At 42.1% G+C, this 20,629-nt stretch overlaps 1 protein-coding gene across 4 annotated transcripts; it reads left to right on the top strand.

Moving 5' to 3' along the window:
* Positions 1-24: 24 nt before the first annotated feature.
* AP3M1 (adaptor related protein complex 3 subunit mu 1) lies at positions 25-19,778 on the top strand. 4 transcript variants are annotated; one of them, XM_066555084.1, is made up of 9 exons: positions 25-96; positions 8,757-9,032; positions 10,062-10,233; positions 12,471-12,608; positions 14,545-14,630; positions 14,978-15,111; positions 15,778-15,985; positions 17,322-17,466; positions 18,746-19,778. In XM_066555084.1, the coding sequence occupies exons 2-9, from the start codon at positions 8,760-8,762 to the stop codon at positions 18,844-18,846; spliced, it is 1,257 nt and encodes a 418-aa protein (XP_066411181.1). In that variant the 5' UTR covers positions 25-96; positions 8,757-8,759; the 3' UTR covers positions 18,847-19,778. The 4 variants fall into 4 exon arrangements, with proteins under 4 accessions (XP_066411181.1, XP_066411182.1, XP_066411183.1 ...); XM_066555085.1 differs by having other exon boundaries at positions 78-165; XM_066555086.1 differs by lacking the exon at positions 25-96 and adding an exon at positions 177-195.
* The last annotated feature ends 851 nt before the right edge of the window (positions 19,779-20,629 follow it).

Raw genomic sequence — 20,629 nt, 5'->3', positions numbered from 1 at the left:
GCGTACGGCCGCGCCGGGCGCCTGAAGGGGCGGGGAGCGCAGCCCGCGCCGCCCGCCGTCCCTGCCCAGCCGCGCGCTGCCGCGGCGCCGGCCCGGGTGGGTTTAGCGCCCGGGGGCCACTCCCGTCTCCTGCCGGCCGCCGAGGCCGAGCGGTGCTGACCGGTGGTGAGGGAGGCTGAGCGGTGCTGACCGGTGGTGAGGGAGGCCGTGGCAGCGGGGCCGGCGGGCCCGGGGAGGGAGGGGGCCGCGCTCGGGCGCTCGGCGCAGGCAGCGCCCCGGCCGCCCGCGCCTCCGCCGGGGGGCGGCCCCGCGCCGCCGCTGCCGGGCCTCGCCGCCATCTTGGCCGCTGCCCCGCTGTCCCGGGAGCGGGACGGGCCGTGCCGGGCCGGGGGAGGTACGTGGGGCGCGGGGGGCCCGGGCCGTGAGGGAGTGGGGCGGCGCTGCCCTTGATCGGGGGTACGGGATTCCTGCTAGGCGGGAGCTGCCCGTGCCCGGTCCCGGCCGCCCTGGTTGGCCGGAGTCGGACAGGGGCGACATCCCCGGCAGTGGTGGTACCGGGAGTCTGCCCCGCAAATCTGAGACTTTCCGCTTTACTCGCCTCCGTTTCCCTTGTTCGGTGTCTATTTAAATACAAAATCGTGGCCGTGTTTGAATACCACCCCCCCCCTTGCCGTTGTTCTGGGCTCTGGCGGAGGTGCGGAACCGCCCGGTAGGGTCGGGTCCGAGCCCGGTAGCGGCGGATCTGCCCCCTCACGCTCCGAGATGAGGCGCAGCGTGAGGGATCGGGCACCGGGCTGTCCGGCAGCCAGCGCAGGCCTGCGGAGGGGCGATGTAGAGCCCGCAGCAAGGCCAGGCCGGGAGGGGCAGGGCGGCCGGGGGAGCGGCGCTGGCTCACCTGGGTCCATCTTTAGCAGCCCTGCTCAGCCACGGTGTTGCCACTCGGGCTGCTCCTGCTTAATTAGCAAGGGCCCCTGTGAGTGCGGATCCACATAATATGCGCTGGGAATCAACCCGTTACCATCCACCTCTATGCACTGCACAGCGCTCCTGCCCTGTTCAGTACCCAGCGGTAACTGAGTGGAGGTTGACGCTTGTCTTCTTTTGTTTCAGTTCAAATCTGCTGTGAATTAGTAATGCACTTACTATCTTTTCAGTATATGATGAATCGTTCATACCCATTAAGTGTTAATCAAACTGGAGGAATAGCATCACCATTCAGTGTAGCTTTTCTATAAACAACCAGGCAAAAAATCATACCTAAATGATGAAAAATTGTGTTCATAGCAGGCAGACTGCAGTATTGGAGAGGAAAAGGTATTTTACAAGAAAAGCAAAACCAACTTCAATTACTCATGTAAGGAGTAAAATGATGGAAGCAATGTTTTACAAAATAACTGACTATGTCAACCATGGGAATGTTTCTGCCCTGGCAATTTCCAGTGGGTTTGAATCATACATAGCTTCTCATTTATTTGTTAAAGAAAAAATAAAAGAAAAAAAAAAAGAAGAGGAAATATCTGAGTGATATTTCTCTGTAAAAAAAGTCTCGTGTTGCATGCTAACTCAAAAACATGAGCAAACTTGGGATTTTTTGGGGGAAAAAAAAGGACAAATAGATTCTTTACTGCCTGTATGCATATATCTGAAAATTCCTTGCAAGTGGCAAATCAAACTTTATGAATACTCCATGTGCTTCCATGATCAATTTTGCTGGATTTATTTAGAAATTAATTTTTCTGTTGTACAAGACAGTTATGCACCAGCTAAATCCCAGTTATTCTCTCACATACAGATTTCCTTCATGAGGAATCTTTAATAAAAACCTTGTCATGAGGATTCAGAAAACAGAAATTGAAGTCCTTGAGGTAGAGAAGTCTGAACAGTAGGAGATGAGTGGTAGTGGCATTTTACAGCTGTAATAATGGCAAGAAACCAAATTAAAATTTGTTTAAAATGTGAAGTTCCTTCCTCTTATATCCCTTTAATTTTCCCCCAAATTACAGCTCCACATATAACTTAAAAGAATACAGCGAAGATAAGTTAAATCTTTTTTATGCTTATTTAACATAATGTATGAAAGGCAGCCTTTTAACAGGAGCTGCTTAGAATAAGAGTATCCATGAGACTCATTCATACAGGATAAAAAAATTAGGGTGCTGCTTTGCTCTGTCCTCTTGGAGGAGAAGGAAGGTACAAGAGGTTCTGTGCCTTCTTTCTGCCCTCTGTGTTTGGACTGGTTGGGACAGTGCACACACCTTGGGAAGGGCTGCCATGCACAGCAGCGTTCCAGTGATGCTTGCTGGCTCTGATGGAGTGTTTCAGTAGTGCATGGCTCTGGCACTGTCCTTTCTGGAACCGTGAGTGCCTCTTCAGAGAGAGCCTGTGAAGGACAGCAGTGGAAAGCTAGTAGCACTGTTGCTCTGGCCTGTCAGACTTACTGCAGGAGTGAACTGGGCAAGCATGGTGGAAAACATCTTCACAAAGAGCTGCTGACTTGGGGCTTTGATATCCCTATGATTGAATCCTGCTGCCTTGTCCATTCAGACTTCTTCATGGTTTGGCTGGAATATGAGCCTAATTATCAGTATTTTCCTGAAAATACTATGGACACTTGATATGTGAACTGATACTCGCTCTATTTGGCCTTGTCTATTCACTGTCCTGCTTTCAGAGGATGAATTTCTTAAGTTGTCCCTTAGTAGTCCTAAAGCTACTGATTCACATGTAAGTTGTGTTCAAATGCTCCATCTCCATGGAAAAATGCAGTTTTAGCAAAGAATTTTTAATTGTTTTGGTGTGGGTTTTTTCCTAAGAAACTCTTGCTTTTCCAGCAAAGCCTTCTGTTCTTGCAGGTCCCAAAGGGAACTGCAGTTATTCAGGATCAAATATTGTTCGATTATTCAGAATCTAATATTGTTCTGTTGACAAGAGATGGAACTCTTGCCAGCAGTTAGAAGATTTATACTGAAACTAAACTGAACAGAGGCGCCATGCAAGTGTATTATTGGAAAGCTCATCAGACAGTAGATTAAATGCTGCACAAATTCTCATGCAGGCTGTAATAACTACTGGTAAAAGCACAGAGGAAGTTGCAAATTTTGTTATGGATACCAAACACTGATTTAAGTCAATTTTAGAGTATTCTCAAAGGACTGCTTCCTCTTAAAAACAATTTCAGAAAGTTACTAACAGTGTTTGAAATGAGAGCAAAGATAAATAAATATATGCTGAACATCTGGGAAGCAAAGCATTTAGTCTTTAATAGGGATGATCTTGCTGATAAAATATGTCTGAGTACTTGTACAGACACAAGCACTTCATGGTGTTGAGTAGATATGAAGTTTTTTGACTAACAGAGGGGGACAACAAGCAGTTCTTAAAAAAGATTGCAAAAATGTTTTTACTTTGACCTGTAGATACCTAAGCTGTGAGCATCTTATATGTAAAAAGATTCATGACACTTGAGCAGCATCATTAAAACACACAAACAATAATAGGAGCATAAAAAACCCCTGTGATATTACAGAACATTCATGTTTTAATAAACCTGAGACTTGCAGATTTATCAACTTGAATCATAGCTGCTAATGATGTGTCATGTTGGTTCTGCCAATTAAACAATATTTCAGAGCTGCCGTGTTGGCTGTCTTGAAAGTGTTGTTCAGGTGTTTAATGGGACTTCTCTTTATTAGGTTTGCTGGTTTGAAAGCCAGTGAATGGGGTTGGGGAGGTCAGGAACACATTTGTAGCATATATTGAATTTATAGGAAAAAGCTAAAGTGCTGACTAGCTGATTGTGACAAAAGTACTAGCTTCAATAGAAATAGAACTGCCTATTTTAGCTTATTTCTCCAGATTACTTTAAGCATTTGATTACTTTCCATTCACTTGTCACTACAAGTTCATTTCCACAAATACATAACAGAGACTCATACAGTCTACCACCACTAATTCTTCACCCTTCAGAGAACCTATGCCTAATTCAGGGAACATTGAAGCTGTGGAATACTTTTCTAGTGATGGTCCTATTTGGAGTATTTTCAGTAATTAGTACTAGCTATAAAGGGCATTGCAGAGGTCAGTGATTGATTCCTCACTTCATGGTTTCAGAGCTTTGTATGTAACTCAGCTCGGTGTTATGAAAAAGCAGCTGTTGACAGTATTTCTGCATTAATTACACTTTGGAGTACTTAATTGCAGCTAAGGACAAGCATGTGCAATCAGTCTTTTTTCCCATGCTCACAGCCTCTCTCTCTTGCCAGTGAGCTCCACTTTTGTCTTGTGAGCCTGCTGTGCCTTTAGTCCAGATGTTTCCGTGCCAAGAATTTGAAAATCAGTAACATTGCAAATCCAGATTTAGTCAAAAGAAAAGTTAGAGATGTGGAAAGAGCACATTGAAGGCATCTTAGTTAAAATATGTTTTTCTTCTATGTGGACTTCAGATTCTGGTAGGATGGAAATGACTGAGATGAATCATGTGGAGTTTTGCATGTTAGATGAGGGATGGGAAGTTTGTGAGAAGAAACTGCAAAACTGCAGGGAGCTGTTTGTTTCTGCAGAGCCTGTAAGGTGCCTTGCAGTCAGGCAGTAGCATGAAAGGCTGTCAGTCTACTGAAAATGAGCTTGAACACTTTGCTTTGGCCTGGATGCAAATAATGATCAATGTACACCTTCAGTCTGCTCTTAGGGAGGCCTAGAAGCAGAGAGATGGGAGGCATGTCCTATAGAATAGTCCTAGAAAGATCTTCAGTGCCTTACATAGAGTGGTTTTATGCTGACATCTCAAAGTGGTGTCTGTGTACACTACTACATGGAGAAGAATCTCATGATTCCTGAATTCTGGTGATGTACTTTTGCTACTGTTTTTTAAAACTTAGGAACTTTGTTTCATGACCTTTACCCTCAAAGTGCTGCAGCTCTTAACACACTTTGCTGTTGACTGACTGGTGTGAGGAATTTTAATGTTACGGGATTGATTTCTTATGTTTAGCATTTGTCAATCTTTTTTGCTTTTCAAATCATGTTCTGATGAGACAAAAAAGTCAGGTACTGCAAAATTAGTTGAGGGATCTCTACATGTCTGAAATGAAATCTGGCACTCAAAAATAGAGTAACAGGGAAAAATCTTCAGTACTTGGAGCAATATAAGTAATTTTTGTTAAATAATAGTTTATATATCTTGTATTGATATTTTTGTAGTGTTACCAGTTTTAAGATATTCAACATTAAATCCATCTTTAATCAGCTGGTGCCAATTGTTTGACAGTGTATGGGATAAATCAAATTACTGAGCATTGTGTATAATAGACTGATGTCCCCAGTGCTCTAGGAGTGTCTTTATTCTAGTCAGCTCTGGGAAGTGTACCAGCTGAGCTGCCCCTTGACTGACAGGGCAGGGCTTGTGCCTCTGGAGCTGCCTGCTCTGCACTTAGGCTGCAAGGAGAGAGCTTCAATTTTCCAGAGCACTTCAAATTAGCAGCAAATTAGCATACTGCTAAAACTTGTGAAGGAAGAAAGGAGTATGTGAGAGGATTTGAAGGGAAGTCTTACTCTAGAAGAATATGTATCATGGGAAATTCAGTAATCCTGATCTTCCTACTTAGAAGATAGGGTAGGCAGCCAGGGGGGATTTTACTGCTCATATTCCATAGGTACTACAAAGCTGTCATCTGCCAGGCGTGGGCCCCTGGATCTGTTTGCTACTCTGGTTCACCACGAGGCCACACAAACACTCCTGTGAACACAGCTGGTACCCAGGCAGCTTGGGGCAGATGAGTAAAGGAAGACACTGGCCAAGTGCTACCTCCCCTCCTGGCTACCCACGCCCTCCCTTGATTGCATATCAAGTCATGGTCTAATATCCTCAGTGGAACTTAGGGCAAAAGAAGGGGCCCTGCCATTGCAGTCATTTGGTGCTTGCTGTGATTGTGTGGTCTGCTGCACAGCTGTGCTTGTTAAAAGTATATTGTGACAAATGCAGACATTTCTGATCTGTAGATGAATAGAATCTGGATGAATGTTAACAGAAGCACTACAAACACTGTCACACATGTCTGATACTCTTTGTCAGTGAATCATTGGAAGCTGCCTGCTGTCCAACATAGCTCCTCCAGAGCAGGCTGTGGATCAGCCCCTCTGCAAGTGGAGTCTTACCAGTGCTGCTTGTACTGGACTCTCAGATGCAGATTTGTGTGCATTTAATCGGAAATGGGTCTGATATTTGTTAACAGATAAGCTATTGAATTGATTTTAAAATGTACAGAGATCTATTTAAGCTTTACAGCTGAGCACCTTCGTATGTGTGGGCAGCCGTGGTGTCGAACAATACTGACATTCAGTGGTTGATTATACTTGCCACCCTTGTGTGACTGTCAAGGAGATTTTGGAAGGCTTTAATGTTCAGTACTGGCTAAATTCAGAACATGTTTACTAGAGCTGGATTAAAGCAATTGTGTCAAGGCTCCTTTATAAAAATCCTGTGCTCACAGTATTAAAATTTGCTGGTTTTTTAACAAACTAAATTAGAGATTAATTTGGTCCAGGAGAGAGATAGTAGAAACATGCAATAGCACTTTGTACCTTTGTTTCCTTTCCCACTGTTAAGCAAATTTGCAATCACAGTTTCCAAAAGAACTTCCCTTTACATTCCCTATTGGCTTAGATGAATATTTTTGTCCACCTTTTGGCTATTGGGGTTTTTTTGTCAGCTACCAAAGACAGCATGCTCTTGGCAGGAGGTATCTGAGACCTGGCATGGCCCCAGTGAAGATGAGCACGTTGCTGTCATGGTTGTGAAGGAGCAGCTGGAGTTTAGAATTTGAAAAGCTGGATCTTGGCTCTCTTCCCACATCTGCTGACTTAGGTGGAGGGAAATATCATGCTGACAACCTTCCTGAGCTGTCCTTTTTCACTGTCTTTGGTGAGCTTTGGGAGACATACTTTTGTTTTGTGAACATCTGGAGGGCCAGACCATTTTTCATTGCTACAAGTGTATTGGTAGATGAGTACTACTCTGGGTAGTTCAGATTCAGACATGGCAACACAAGCTCACTCTGGGTGGATCTAAGTGCTTATTCCAGTATTTTGGAATGAGATTTAGTCATACAGTGTTTATACTCTTAAAATCTCTGTGGGACTGGGCCATGTGCATCTAGATGCTTCCATGCTATTTTTAGTGTTCCAGAGTTAACAGAGGAGGAGCAAATTTTATCTGTGCTTTAGGACAATATCCTGGGCAAACATAGTAACATTAATGACAGCTATGATGGGTTTTGGGTAGGTGTCTTTGGCTTCTCTTGGACATGCAGAGATCATGGTGGTCTTCCTGTTTCAAGGTGCAGACACTCAATAATTGTCTGGTCTCTTTCCAGTCATGTTTGAATTCCTTCAAAGGCTAACTTTCAATTCTGGATCTCCACTGCAGTTCTCTGCCCATTTCCACCACATGCCCTGTGCCAGCTCTAGCACTCCCTGGCAATGAAATATCTTGCATTAGGAAGCTGGTCTGACCAGCAGCTCCTTTTGCTGGGTCAATTTCTGGCTAGACTATTTTCTTAATGTAGATAATTGCAGAGCCACAGACCTACTCAAATCAATACCTGAGAGGCAGAAGGGAAGAGCAGCCAATGCCAGGAGCAGCTTCTTCAACTACAGATGAATTTATGCTTGACATTGAATACCAGGTTAACTTCACCTTCAGAAGCTGCTGGGGTTACAGTTTGGTTTGTTTTCTAAGGCCAAGTTTTAACTTATTTTTTAAGAGGATCATTATATGCAGGTCAGCCAAAGCATTGTATCTGTCTCCTGTAAAGGCTGAAGAGATAAACTCAAGTTTGCCAGCATTTGTCTCCTCTCTGGATTTGTAGATCCAGAGATAATAGTCTATTCATTTTATCAACTAATTAGTTCACTTACTATTGCATTGAAAGTTGAGAAATAGACTTGGAATTATTTTTTTAATAGGCACATAAGCTTCTCACCCCATGAATAAAATGAAGGATCAGTGGCTGAGGCATGTTATTTGTAAATGTTTAAAGAGATAAGAAAAAAGTTACATTCCTTACCTGCAGTTCGTACTCCCCTTTTACGTAAGTGAGTTTTTAAGTGGAAATCATTTTATGTAAACATATTTCATGCATGCCAAGCACATTTGAAGCAATTTTATCCATTAAATCAGATTTAAATGGCTAGTTTTGTGTACTTTTAATGAATTCCAACCCTTTACCCAAGTGCAGCTTGGCATAGACCATAAGACTAATCTGCCAGCAAGTAAAAAGCACTTTTCTAGTTCAACAGCTGAAAGCTGACAAGCTAAAGAGCTGTATCTTTAAGATAGAGCAATTCTAAGTTAAGGGGGCAACTGCCAGGCCAGCTGCCATAGGAAACTTCTGTACAAGTAACTCTTTCATGTCGGCAAACACGTTTGAGCAAGTGCCAGCTCATGGGAGTCAGCTTTTCTTAAATAAATAAATTGCAGATACCAGATAGGGATGAAAGTGGAAAATGAGGGTGCTTTCTTCATGCTTGCATTATGATATACATTAACAACTTAATCCAGTGGCAAATATTTTTTGTGGAATGTTCTTGTAAATAAAGAAAATGGAATTCAAAGAACAGCAACAAAGTAGATATTTTTCCTAAATTCACAGTGCATTTTAATAAAGAATAACCATCGAAAGAAAGGGAATCTGGGATATGAAATGTCAATTCACATATCCTTTTGTTTATTTTAACTTCTTTTAATGTGTTTCCAACAGAAAATGATCCACAGCCTGTTTCTTATAAACTGTTCTGGTGATATCTTCTTGGAGAAGCACTGGAAGAGCGTTGTGAGCCAGTCTGTCTGCGATTATTTCTTCGAAGCTCAGGAGAAAGCTATCGATGTTGAGAATGTGCCTCCTGTCATCTCAACTCCACACCACTACCTCATCAGCATCTATCGGGATAAAATCTTCTTTGTGTCTGTCATACAGACAGAAGTGCCACCACTCTTTGTAATTGAATTTCTGCACCGAGTAGCAGATACTTTCCAGGTCTGTCACCATTCAGTGATTTTAAAATTCACTGTCTGAAGGAGGCCTGCGGGGAAGCCAAAGAGGGACTCTTCATCAGGAACTGTAGTGATAGGACAAGGAGAAATGAGTACAAACTGAAAGAGGGGAAAATTAAGCTAGATATTAGGAAAAAATTCTATTCTGTGAGGGTAGTAAAACAGTGAATGGAACAGGTTGCCCACAGAGGTTGTGGATGCCCCAACTGTGGCAGTAGTCAGGGCCAGATTGAATGGAGCTTTGAGCAACCTGATCTAGTGGGAGGTGTCCATGCCCATGGCAGGGGGGGTTGGGACCACCCCTTAACATTCTGTGATTCTATTATTCTAAAATGACTTCAAGGGATTTTTTTTTTTTGCATAAACTTCTTTTAGAGAAAGGTAATAAACCCTTCTGTGAGTGACTTTTCTGTCTGCAATTTTTAAGTCAAGCACAGGTTTATAGAGTACAAAGGACAAAAGAGGTTTATTTTGTGCACTCACAAGCACCAGAACCCCAATCTGACTTTGTAAATGCTGGGTTTCTTTTCTGTAAGCTTTTGTACTATTAATGTTATGTAGATGGGAAGAAGGAGTATGTAGTCGGGCAGCATGCACTCTGTAGTGAGGAAAGGGCTGCAAAGAAGCCACTTCTCAACCAATTTCACAGGTACTTTATATAAAGGAAATGCTGTGAAGATTGAGCATTGCCAAATGATAGTACCTTTATTTTACAAGAGTCTTGTAATTGAAGATGTGTTAATGTTCACAAGTGGAAGGACCTTTGTAACATAAACAGTAGCACATCACATTACATTATTTCACTGTTCATGCTTGTATTTATTTTCAGCTAGGTGATAAATATAACATTAACAATAGGATGCTATCAGACTATAGAAATAGTCAGTTTAGGCACTAAAATGACTTCATATACTGGAGGGTTTCTGTAAGAAAAAACTGAACAAACTTCCTTTTGCAAAGCATTCTAACAGGAATAAAAATCCTCTCTTTTGTAATCTCTGAATTTGTTTAGGATTACTTCGGCGAATGTTCTGAGACGGCAATTAAGGACAATGTAGTAATTGTGTATGAACTTCTAGAAGAAATGCTAGACAATGGCTTTCCACTGGCAACAGAATCTAACATACTGAAGGAGCTGATTAAGCCTCCCACAATTTTGCGCTCTGTTGTCAACTCCATCACAGGTATGAAAATATGTAATTTCAGCAATGAGGCTGTTTTAAAAAAAAGGCCCATCATTTCTAAATTTCTAAAATTAGCTAAAAAATAATATATTGGTGTGAATCTGTAAGGTGAGGGCACTGTCCTGCCACTTCTCATCAATAGGAATTGAATGAAACAAGTGCCTCCTTATTTGCAGTTTACACCTCGCCCCTTTGCTGTCCTCAGAGGCACTGCCTGGTTCAGCCACAGCTGCTGAAGTCCCTCAGGAGCAGCAGCTCAGGACACAGTCAGGACATACTGGAGACAGGTGCTCTGGGATTGGTACAGAGCTCACCCCAAGCCTTGAATAACTGTGGGGCACTGGAGAAGGTTAAGCATTTTATAAGAAATCCATATAGAAAGGTATATAATAGCTATGTAATAAATCCTTGATGGGTGGGAATAGATAGCATGGAGGGAAGCAAACAGCCTGTCCTCATCTCCCACCTGCCCCCAGCACTGAGCAGCACATGGATTCATATGGATTTGATTTCGCAACTGATTTCAGGCTGTTGTAAATGGGTCTGTCTTGCAGTGATGAAGCCAAATGTCTGTCAGCTGAGCTGGTGGAATCTGCTTGTCTGGCAAGCGGGTGCAAGGGAGGTGAGCCATGAGTGTCACGTGGGCAGAGAGATGCGAGACGGTCACTGGTACATTGTGTTAGAGAAGGGACTAATCAGGCTGCAGGCCACACACCTAATGCTCGGAGGAGCTGCTCTTTAGGGTAGTAGGTATGGTTTAGTCTTTGAGTATAAATCTCATCAGTTTTCATTTCTGTTATTTGGAGTTTAGATAGGTTTTTTACATGTGGATTGGAATGCTAGTATTTACACTTATGAAAATAAGTGTTTTATCTGAAACCTTATTAAAATTTCCCAGGAGCCTAAAGTGCCTGCCCAAGGCAGCCTGCATCTTGTCACTGTCAACAGTTCAGCACTGAGCAGGTGGAGACAGCAGCCTGAGAGGTCTCCTATCTACCTGGCTTTGCAGTACTACTGCACCCTGCAAGGCTGCTGAGGGACAGACAGCAACTGCTCCTCTTCAGAGATACAGTGGGAGTGAAGAAATGAGTTATAACTCCCCCCTGAGTTATAGCATATACAGGGGTGGACTTTAGGAAGGGGTTTTTTTGAGTAACTACTTCTACTAGCTCAAAGGAATTAAAACTTCTGTTTTCTGCCTGCCAGGCTAGGGCTTGCCCAAGCAGGTTTTGTGGAAATGATACCTGCTGGCCACCAGCTTCTCAGTGAAGCTGTTTCATATGGCAGGACACACTACCATGTTCATTCTGCTAAAGGGCACAAGTCAGCATGAGCTGTGGCCCTATCCCAAGACCTACTTCTAGCAGAGGGAGTTGTTTCCACTGTGCTGGGATTCTGGCATCAGCCCCAGAAGTGATAAGATTTTTTTCTTTTTCTTTTTAAAGTATCATCAATTTACTTTATAACTCAGGAAGCCTTCTACTCATGCTGGGTGGTATTGAGAAGCAGGAGGCAAGGGTGAGAGCAAGGCAGGCAGGGACAGTGGTATCATTGGTCTGGAGCCCAGAAGTTGAGGCAACAGGTCAGGGACTGGATCAAATTATTAACAGGTCATCTACAGCTCAGTGATTGCCAGTAACATCCATCAGAATGGGACAGGTCAAGCCAGAAAATCCAGTCTGGGCCAGGGTCTGGATCGATTTGACGCATGGTCAGATATAGACATGGCTGTCATGTTGATGCAGGGTAGCTCAAATGGGTACCTGCAAAGGGTGAGACCCTCAGCCTAACACCAACTCCAAGCAAAGATTGTAGGAGCCCTCCCTAAGGCTTCTTACACATCTTTCTTGCTAATGACCCTTACCTGTTAATCAGCCCTGAAGTCATCCAGCTAAAACTCTTAGGAGAAGGGGGAAGCAGGCTTAAGGCCCTCACAGGGAGCTGTCTTGTCTTGAATTAGTGATGAAATTCTCCAGAAGATCTAGCCCCACATCTATTCCCACTCAAACCTCCTGCTGACTTGAGTATTGTATTTTGCTGTGCAAGATGTAGTCTGAAAGCTGTTAAGTCTGGACACATGGCTCCAGTGCCTTCATGTCACCTCACAAATAACACTGAAGGGTCCAGGCTCTAGCCAACAGTACCTGGGGCAAGGCTTGCCCTGATTTTTAATTTTGGCAGTTGAAACATTCCTTTTGTAATTAATTACTGATTTTAAGTTCCTTTTCATTTTTAAGGCAGTAGTAATGTGGGAGACACACTTCCCACTGGACAGTTATCCAACATTCCCTGGCGCAGAGCAGGAGTAAAATACACTAACAACGAGGCCTATTTTGATGTCATTGAAGAAATTGATGCAATTATAGACAAATCAGGTAAGATGCCTTGCAAACTGAAATTTGTCTCTCAAGTGTGTTTACATGTAGCTAGTGATGTTTTAGAGAGAACATAGTCCAACCTTCTTATTTTTTTTGCATATGTTTTATATACATGCATTAATATCTTAGGTAGAAATATTCAATTTAAAATGATGAGCTTAAGTGTATTTCTTCAGTTCATCTTTAAACAGCATCATTCTCTGGGCTGCTTCAAGAACATCCACAAGAAGTCTGTTTTCTGTTTCTAAATTGATTATCTCATAACAAATATAAATGGGAAAAAAAGTAGTTGAAATGTGATGAGAAAATTATCTCCCATTGCTCCTGCCAACAATGTACTGTAGTCCTTGAAGGCCCTCAAGTGAGCAAGACAAAATCCTTCATTAGCTTTCTTCTGATAGCAAGCTAAACTTGGTGCAAAATAGTTGCACAATGTTGTTTTCCTTATATTTAAGGAGCCAGATATTACGAAGCATAATAATACTCCTTTCTTTTCTGTGAATGAAACATATAATTTTCAAATACAGAAGTCTTTATTCTGAGATTTAACTTTGAGGAGGAACCTGATAACTTGTATGCCAAGAGAAAGAAAAAAATAATGCAAAAAGAAAACTGCAAAGCTGAGGGCAAGAACCTTCTGTTTTGTTCAGTACTGGGGCCAGCAGTAGCAAGGGTGAAGACTGCAGGACACCTTTTTGTGGTGGTATGGGGCAGGGAGCAAACCTCTGATTATTCATTCAGTGCTGCTGTTGTAGCAGTGTCAGTGTTGGTTTGATTCTGTACACCACTTCAGCAAATGCTTTGGCCACTGTTGAAGTGGAGAGTCATAAAAAGCCATTGTGCAGCTCTTACTCTTCTCATCTTGAAGCTAAAAGAAGGTGGCCCTTACAGGGCCCTTATAGAACATTCTGATGACTGTGTTGCTGTCCTGACTCCTTAGGATTTCCAGGAGTGGTGTGAGTGCTTAGTCTGAGAAGGTACCATGGTGAATTTCTGTGTGTATTTCAGGCCAAATCAGTGTGTACTGAGTGTTCAATTTCCTACTGAGGATCTGCTGCAGTAGTCATAGCTACTCTTTTCTGCTCTGTTCCCTTGGGGACCAGCAATGCAAGAACCCCTCTTTATAGCCTTCACCAAGACTAAGGCAGATAAGGTTGCTCCCCTAGAATAGGGAGGTTATCTTGTTTCATTAGGGATATGGTCGACTGCTTTAACCTGAAACAGGATCACTTCTTTTCAAAGGATAAAGCCACCATTTCTCCTTTCCCTTGCCTAGATAAGGCACTTTCTACTTATCTTCTAAAATTACTTTTGCATGTGGAGTTAATTAATTAGTCCAGCATCCTGCTTATGCCTTCTTATACTTAGAAGATATTTCAGGAAATGAGCATTTCCTGGGTAAAATGCTTGGTACTCTTGCTTTGGAGTTTGGGGTTTTTTGCTATAGATTTATTTAACATCAAGACGAATATTTAATTTCATTGTTAAACATCCTTTACTTGTGAAAGCCAAAGTTAGCACCAACTTACTGCATTTTGACATTAACTGTTTTGATATGCTTCAACTTCCTTGCACCACTACACCACTTGCTAGTTTTCTGGAGACCAGGGACAGGGATGAAAGAAAAGATTCAGAGTTGGTGTGTTATGAAATTCTTATTTGCTTATTGCTGGCAACCAGTTCAAGCACATCAAGTACAAGTCCTGTGTAACAGCTGGCATGAGTATCATGAACCAGTTTGGAACAGGCTGTTTGCTCTGGCTCATGTATTTTAGCAAGCTGCCCAGGACACAGGTAACTGGAATGACCTTTCCTAGCTGGGCTTGGCATGCTGTTGAGTGTTGTGCAAATCTGTGCCCTCTAGCTGCACTTCACCACATCTGTTAAGCCTTTCATAATAATGTTAAGTCAAGTGTCTTGTTTTTCCCTGCAGGTTCCACAGTCTTTGCAGAAATCCAAGGTGTTATTGATTCGTGTATTAAGCTCTCAGGAATGCCAGATCTTTCTCTGTCTTTCATGGTAAATTCAGCCTATATTTGGGAATCTTAATTGCTCAGGATTTATTTTTCTTAAGGATCAGAGTTAAACAACTTTAAGATCACTATCACCATTTCATGTGCTACTCATATGAAGTAACAAGTTATATTGTAGAAGCTGTATTGTTCAGTAGTTGGAATGGCTTTTGTGTGTACATAAAAATACCTCATAGGAGCTGCTGTACTGGGTCAGGTCAGAAATCCATCTAGCACAGTAACATGTCTGATAATGGCTACTCAGAGTCTAAGAAACATGGGTAGAGTTCAGTAGCTGGCTCAAACTGCTGGTACTTGATGAGATTCCACTTACCATTGTGGCACTCCTTCCAGAACCCACGGCTGCTGGATGACGTCAGCTTCCATCCGTGTATCCGCTTCAAGCGCTGGGAGTCTGAGCGGGTCCTGTCCTTTATTCCTCCCGATGGCAACTTCAGGCTCATCTCCTACCGCGTCAGTTCCCAGAAGTGCGTTTCCATCCAGGCACTGCTGCTTTCCACCTGAGGAACACATTCCTCCTTGTAAAGGGGGAATTTGCATTGTTCTGAAATGTGTGTGCTCAGGTTTTGTCTCAGCTGTTGCTCTGTCCCTACTCAAAGAAGAAAACCATTTTTCATTGACCTGCAGATACTCAGCAATAGTTTTTCAGGGGAGTAAATCACACATGATATAGGGCTATTCAATTCTAGTAACTGTTGTTGGTGCTAGATGCTTTATGAGTAAGTCTCTGTGTACATGGAGGACTTTGAGCCTCATGAAGAGATTAAAGCAAAAAAGTCCAAACTGCAGATTTTGAAAACTAAAGCGTGATTTGACTAGTGTCTCTTCTGAGATTTGGTTCAGTGAGATTACTTTAAAAAAAAAACAAAACAGCAACCAGATGAAGAGAGAATAGGACAAGGTATTTGGACGAAAAGAAAGAAAATATTTTTTTTCCTGTTATTCTCTGCTGATAAAATCATTTCAGCAATGATGCTGAAGACCAAAGTATCACTGCATTTATCACTTCTGAAACAAACTAGTTCTAACTTGAACACCTTCCAGAAACACAAGACCCATTTATGAGAAAGTGCCTTGATTTCTCAAGCAGAGAAGTAGCCAGGATGCATTCAACTACTGTCTTCTCTTTTCAGCTTGGTGGCAATTCCTGTATATGTGAAGCACATGATCAGTTTTAAGGAAAATACTTCTTCAGGAAGATTTGATGTTACCATTGGACCAAAACAGAATATGGGGAAAACAGTAGAAGGAGTAGTCATGACAGTTCACATGCCAAAGGCCGTGCTTAACATGAACCTCACTGCTACACAAGGCAGCTATACATTTGACCCAGTTACTAAAGTAAGTCATGAATTTTTATTTATTTAAATATTGAAGATGGCATTACTAAAGTCACCCCCATTGCAGAATACTGGAATAGTGTTCCACACCTGTCAGAGAGCTCTGTTCAGCATATGTTTATGGATTAAAAATTTACCTTTAAAATTTGCTTTTTCAAACTTGGATACACACCAGCTCTGATTTCTGACTTTGATAGTATTCTTTTCCTTCCCTTCCCTCTCTTTTCACCCTGCTCTTTCACCCACTAATAGCTTTCCTTAGTGGATGCAGCACTATTTTGCCAAGAGTTTCAGCCATGCTATATTTTGCATATATGTTGTGGAAACATATTTTTCTAAAGAAAATGCACTAGCCTTGAAAATGGGCAGACAGAAAAACTGGGAGTAGGAGATGAAAAAAAAATTTCTTACAAAAGATCTGCCTAAAGACACACAGGAAAATAAAGTGTCTGAAAAAACATGTGTTGGGCTCCTGATTCCTTGCCTCTGAGCTGGGGTTTGAGACATAAATTTCATAAAGCTCCTGAAGCCTTTTAGTACCCAGGAGCCATTTTGCTGCAAAGCAGTTTGAGCCAAACCATTCTGCTGGCTCTAATACCCTGCTCTGAGCTTTCTGCTGCCCTTGGAATATCTCAGTCAGGAATTCATTAAAATTGTTAGGGAAAGGTCTCCAAGAAGCATTTTGTTTCAAAAACAATAGACCTTCATCTTTTTAAAAGAAAAGCACCAACAAAAAAACTCTCTGCAGAAATAAATTTTACTGTGTTTTTATCAAGAGTTGGGATAACTAGATGAATTGAAACTGCAAAAATTTTTAAAAGCACAGAGAATTGGGGTCTTTCTGCATTTATGACTTTATGGTAAGAACAAACAAACCGCCTCGTGTGAGTGAGTAAAGGACCTGCTTGGTTCCACATTTCTCCAATGAGTGTAGGAATCAATGGCAAACAAGTGAGCCTTGAGAAAGTTAGTCTGGCTTAGACAATCTCCTTTGGTCCAGTGCCTTACTCCTACCCTCCTCATTCTTGTGTTTAAGTTTCTATGGTCCCTGTGCTGGTTACTGTCTTGGTTTCATGGATCCAGCTGACCCAAACAGACGCCAGGATCAGTTATCCTTAGCAAAGGGAACTAGATGTTCTCAGTGCACAGACCCACACTGACAGGGTGAGAAAAAAGACCCCATATCTACAGGAGCCCTCTCCCAGCCAGTGAGGTAATTCTCAGGGCTCCCAGGCTACTGTTGGTACCCAGCCTGCAAACGAAAAGCCGGACATGAACTTGACCTCATAGGTTGTTTCCTAGAATGCTACTACTACTATTCTCTCCTTCCTGACAAGGTGCTAACATGGGATGTGGGCAAAATTACCCCTCAAAAGCTACCAAACCTGAAGGGTATAGTGAACCTGCAGTCTGGAGCCCCCAAGCCAGAGGAGAACCCAAGTTTGAACATCCAGTTTAAGATACAACAGCTTGCAATTTCAGGTGAGTGGGGGATATTACATGAATTGGTGCTGGCAGAATGAGCTGGTGTAGGAAATGAAGTGGGAAACTGTTAATCATTTAATTGGAGGTGCAATCTGAAGTCAGCTTCATCAAAATTATAAAGTCTGATTTACCCAAACCTGACAGTTACCCTTGATGGAAGATTTCTTTGCTGGGAATTGTGAATTCCCAATTGTTTTGCTCCAGAAAGACTGGGAGAAGTATACAGAAGAATGGATTTTTCTTTGTTGACTGGTGCATTCAACATGCAAACATATCCTTTTAGTGAAGATTGATGCATGATGATTTAGTGTGCTGCTCCTGACATGCTTTAGCCTTGTACCACTAAAGCTCTTTCTAGTGGTCATAAGAATGCATTAATTTTGAAGAATGCCCTTCTTATTCTTTCCTTCTGGAGCTGGTTAGTTTTTCATCTTTGAAACAATTTGCAAGTAAAAGCAGAATGAATTCTATAGGGTAAGTGCAAAAGTAAATTTAAAGTAGACAAGGCCTCAGTCTGCAAACACTTAAATCATGTGAGTTGTCCCTGTGTAAAGTGCTTCTCCAAGCAAGCTTTGCAGGATTAAGGCTCTAACAATGCAAGAACTCACATTCAGAGAGGCAGAGGAGAATGACTGAAGACAGTTGATGAGAGTTGGTGGTAGTAGATGTGGTACCTCTCTGGATAGGTACCAAGCTATGGTCTTTTTGGCCCCTAGACTATTTGGAGTAAACAACAGCTCCTGTGTAAGAACAGAATCCTGCAGTTTGCTCCTGAACTAGTTTAAATCTTACAAGATACAGCTGCTCCAGTGGCTGGACACCAAAGATAATAGACCTGTGAGAAAGCACAGAACAGCCTGAAGCTGTAGGTATTTAATAGCTACTGGCCTTCCTCAAGGAATAGCAGAGGCATTGCTGGTTCTTGCAGTTATGACTTGGAGTGAAAAGAATTCTAAAACTTGTCCTTTGCTTCATCTCCATGATTGGAAAGGAGTGCAGTGTTCAGGAGCTGTGGAAGATAGACTCGGTTGTTCCATAGTTCATCTCTTGGAATGTTGGCATATGGAGTAGAAGAGAACAAGGTGCTGCCCTGCCAAGACAGCTGTGATTAGGTGACAAGAACGTTCTCATCTGCCACTCCAAACCAGATGAACTTGTGAAAGAAAGGAAAATGAGCTTCCTAACCAATCCTAATGTGCTTTCAAGACAGCTGGGTTTCTGCTGTGATTCCTGGCATTCTGCTTTTAACTTTGTATTTGTCTCTGTCTTTTTTCAGGATTGAAAGTGAATCGCCTAGACATGTATGGAGAAAAATACAAGCCTTTTAAAGGTGTCAAATACATTACAAAAGCAGGAAAATTCCAAGTCAGGACATGAGAAGATGCTAAGAGGAAATTCCCCTTAAAAAAACTTGACTGCTTAGTGACTTATGTTGGTTAGGTGCCAATTAATTAATAGACACTGATTAGTTTGGGATCAAAGCATTTGTGCACAGCAGCTCTTAAAATGAAAGCATAGCTTAGTTTTTCTTAATATGGCTTTAAAATAAGGTACTTTTTTTCTATTACACTTTCACTCTTTTTTTACTGAATTGTTGTGCTGGTGAATAGTTTGATATGGGCAACCCACAGAATGTTGCAAACACTACACTGCCAGTCAGATACCAAAGCCCTGAGGTCAAGCACATTCTGAAGGCCAGACAGGCCACTGGAAAAGTCTTCTGGTGGCATGTTTTGCTGCTGCAGGCACCGGCGAAGAAAGCTCAGTTCCATCCACAGCCAGCTGCGAGCTGGCATTCCACAAAGCAACATGTAATCCCTTCAGAAACAGAGAGCAGCAGTGAGAGGGGCAGGGGTCCCCCCCAGGGCCTGGGACATTGCAAGTGTCACTCCAGAAAAAGCTTCTGATGAAGTAAAAAATAATTTCTGTCTTGTTTACAAGAAATCGCCTTTCTTAAGAAGCATTTGCCTTAATCAGCTTTCATTTCTGCCAGCTGCAGATGAGCTGATAAAAATAATATCCTGCATTAAATCTGGGAGGTGATTGTTGCTTCAGTAATCCACTTTCTTTCCATTCAATCCCATCATCCCCATCATTTTTTTTAAGAATACAGTTGCAGAGAGCAAGATCTATTTTTTATGTGAAGCTTTTGCTTTGATTTAATGTTCCACTTGTTTGAAGTGGATGCCACCAGGTCTGTGCAGTGTGTACCTTTGAGCGTAGCTTTTTAGATAGCACAGTAGAAGTGTCAAGTGTATTTAATGGTTGTGTGCTTTAATGTTCTGAAATAAAGGGAACTCCACTGCAAATACGTCTCACCTTATGAAACGTTCATGCTCTTGTAAACAATTCATGGTGCTCTTCAGCAGGAGGCATCTGATACACTATTAATCAATGACTATTTGCTATATCTTTACTGAACTTGAGCACTGTGCAGCTGCTTAGAGTTTTAAAAGGCTATTAATAGCACAATAGGGAAGGTCCCTTTCATAGTTCTTATTTTTAAATGGAGGACAGATATTTATTTATGATATTTCAAAGGCTCAACAGTCAGAGCAAAGCTGACTGAACTTCTTGTTATACACCAACAAAACCATCTCTCTAAACCAATACATACTCCAGAGTAGCTATCAGGTTCCAAACCATGCATTTGGTCAGTATTAATTAAGGATGGGATACTGGAGACCCTTTGTTTGTCTAACCTGTTTGGCTTACAAATTAATGAGTAGGTTCTGGCTTTGGTTCCTACTCTTCATCTGAAGCAAAGTCACTTAGTCAAAATTTCAAATACTGAGACAAGAATGATCAGTCTGGAAAGAGGAGGGGAAATCCATCTGAACCCTGGCAGCAAGTCAGTAAGGAAAGAAATGGGCATACAGTCTCTATCTGTAACTTCAGTAATATCATTAGAGTAAACTTGGCCATAAACAACCATTTTGAATTTCTAAAATTACAGTAGATAAAACAGCACTATGAAGAACCAGTGTTCTGTGTTTCAGCAAATGGCATCCTTCAGTTACTGTACTTGTAGAAGAAATCTTGTTTTTAGAGCTGACAGGTAACAGCCCAAGCTGACATCTGAGCAGCTGGACGTGCTCTCTGCATTAGCAGCCTGGAAATGCTGTCCCATGGCCTTTCAGAGCTGACACCTTTCCTGAGC

Source organism: Molothrus aeneus, chromosome 8 (genome assembly GCF_037042795.1).
Source record: "Molothrus aeneus isolate 106 chromosome 8, BPBGC_Maene_1.0, whole genome shotgun sequence".
In the NCBI taxonomy this organism is placed as follows: Eukaryota; Metazoa; Chordata; class Aves; order Passeriformes; family Icteridae; genus Molothrus; species Molothrus aeneus.
Note: the sequence above shows the minus strand (reverse complement) of the source record. Positions and strands in the feature narration are given on the sequence as shown.

What these genes read in the sequence shown, in the direction of transcription:
- AP3M1 (XM_066555084.1), top strand. Translation starts at nt 8,760, where the DNA reads ATGATCCACAGCCTGTTTCTTATAAACTGTTCTGGTGATATCTTCTTG. An exon ending in GAGTAGCAGATACTTTCCAG is followed by an intron (nt 9,033 to 10,061) that starts GTCTGTCACCAT and finishes GAATTTGTTTAG; the next exon opens with GATTACTTCGGCGAATGTTC. An exon ending in TGCAATTATAGACAAATCAG is followed by an intron (nt 12,609 to 14,544) that starts GTAAGATGCCTT and finishes TTTTCCCTGCAG; the next exon opens with GTTCCACAGTCTTTGCAGAA.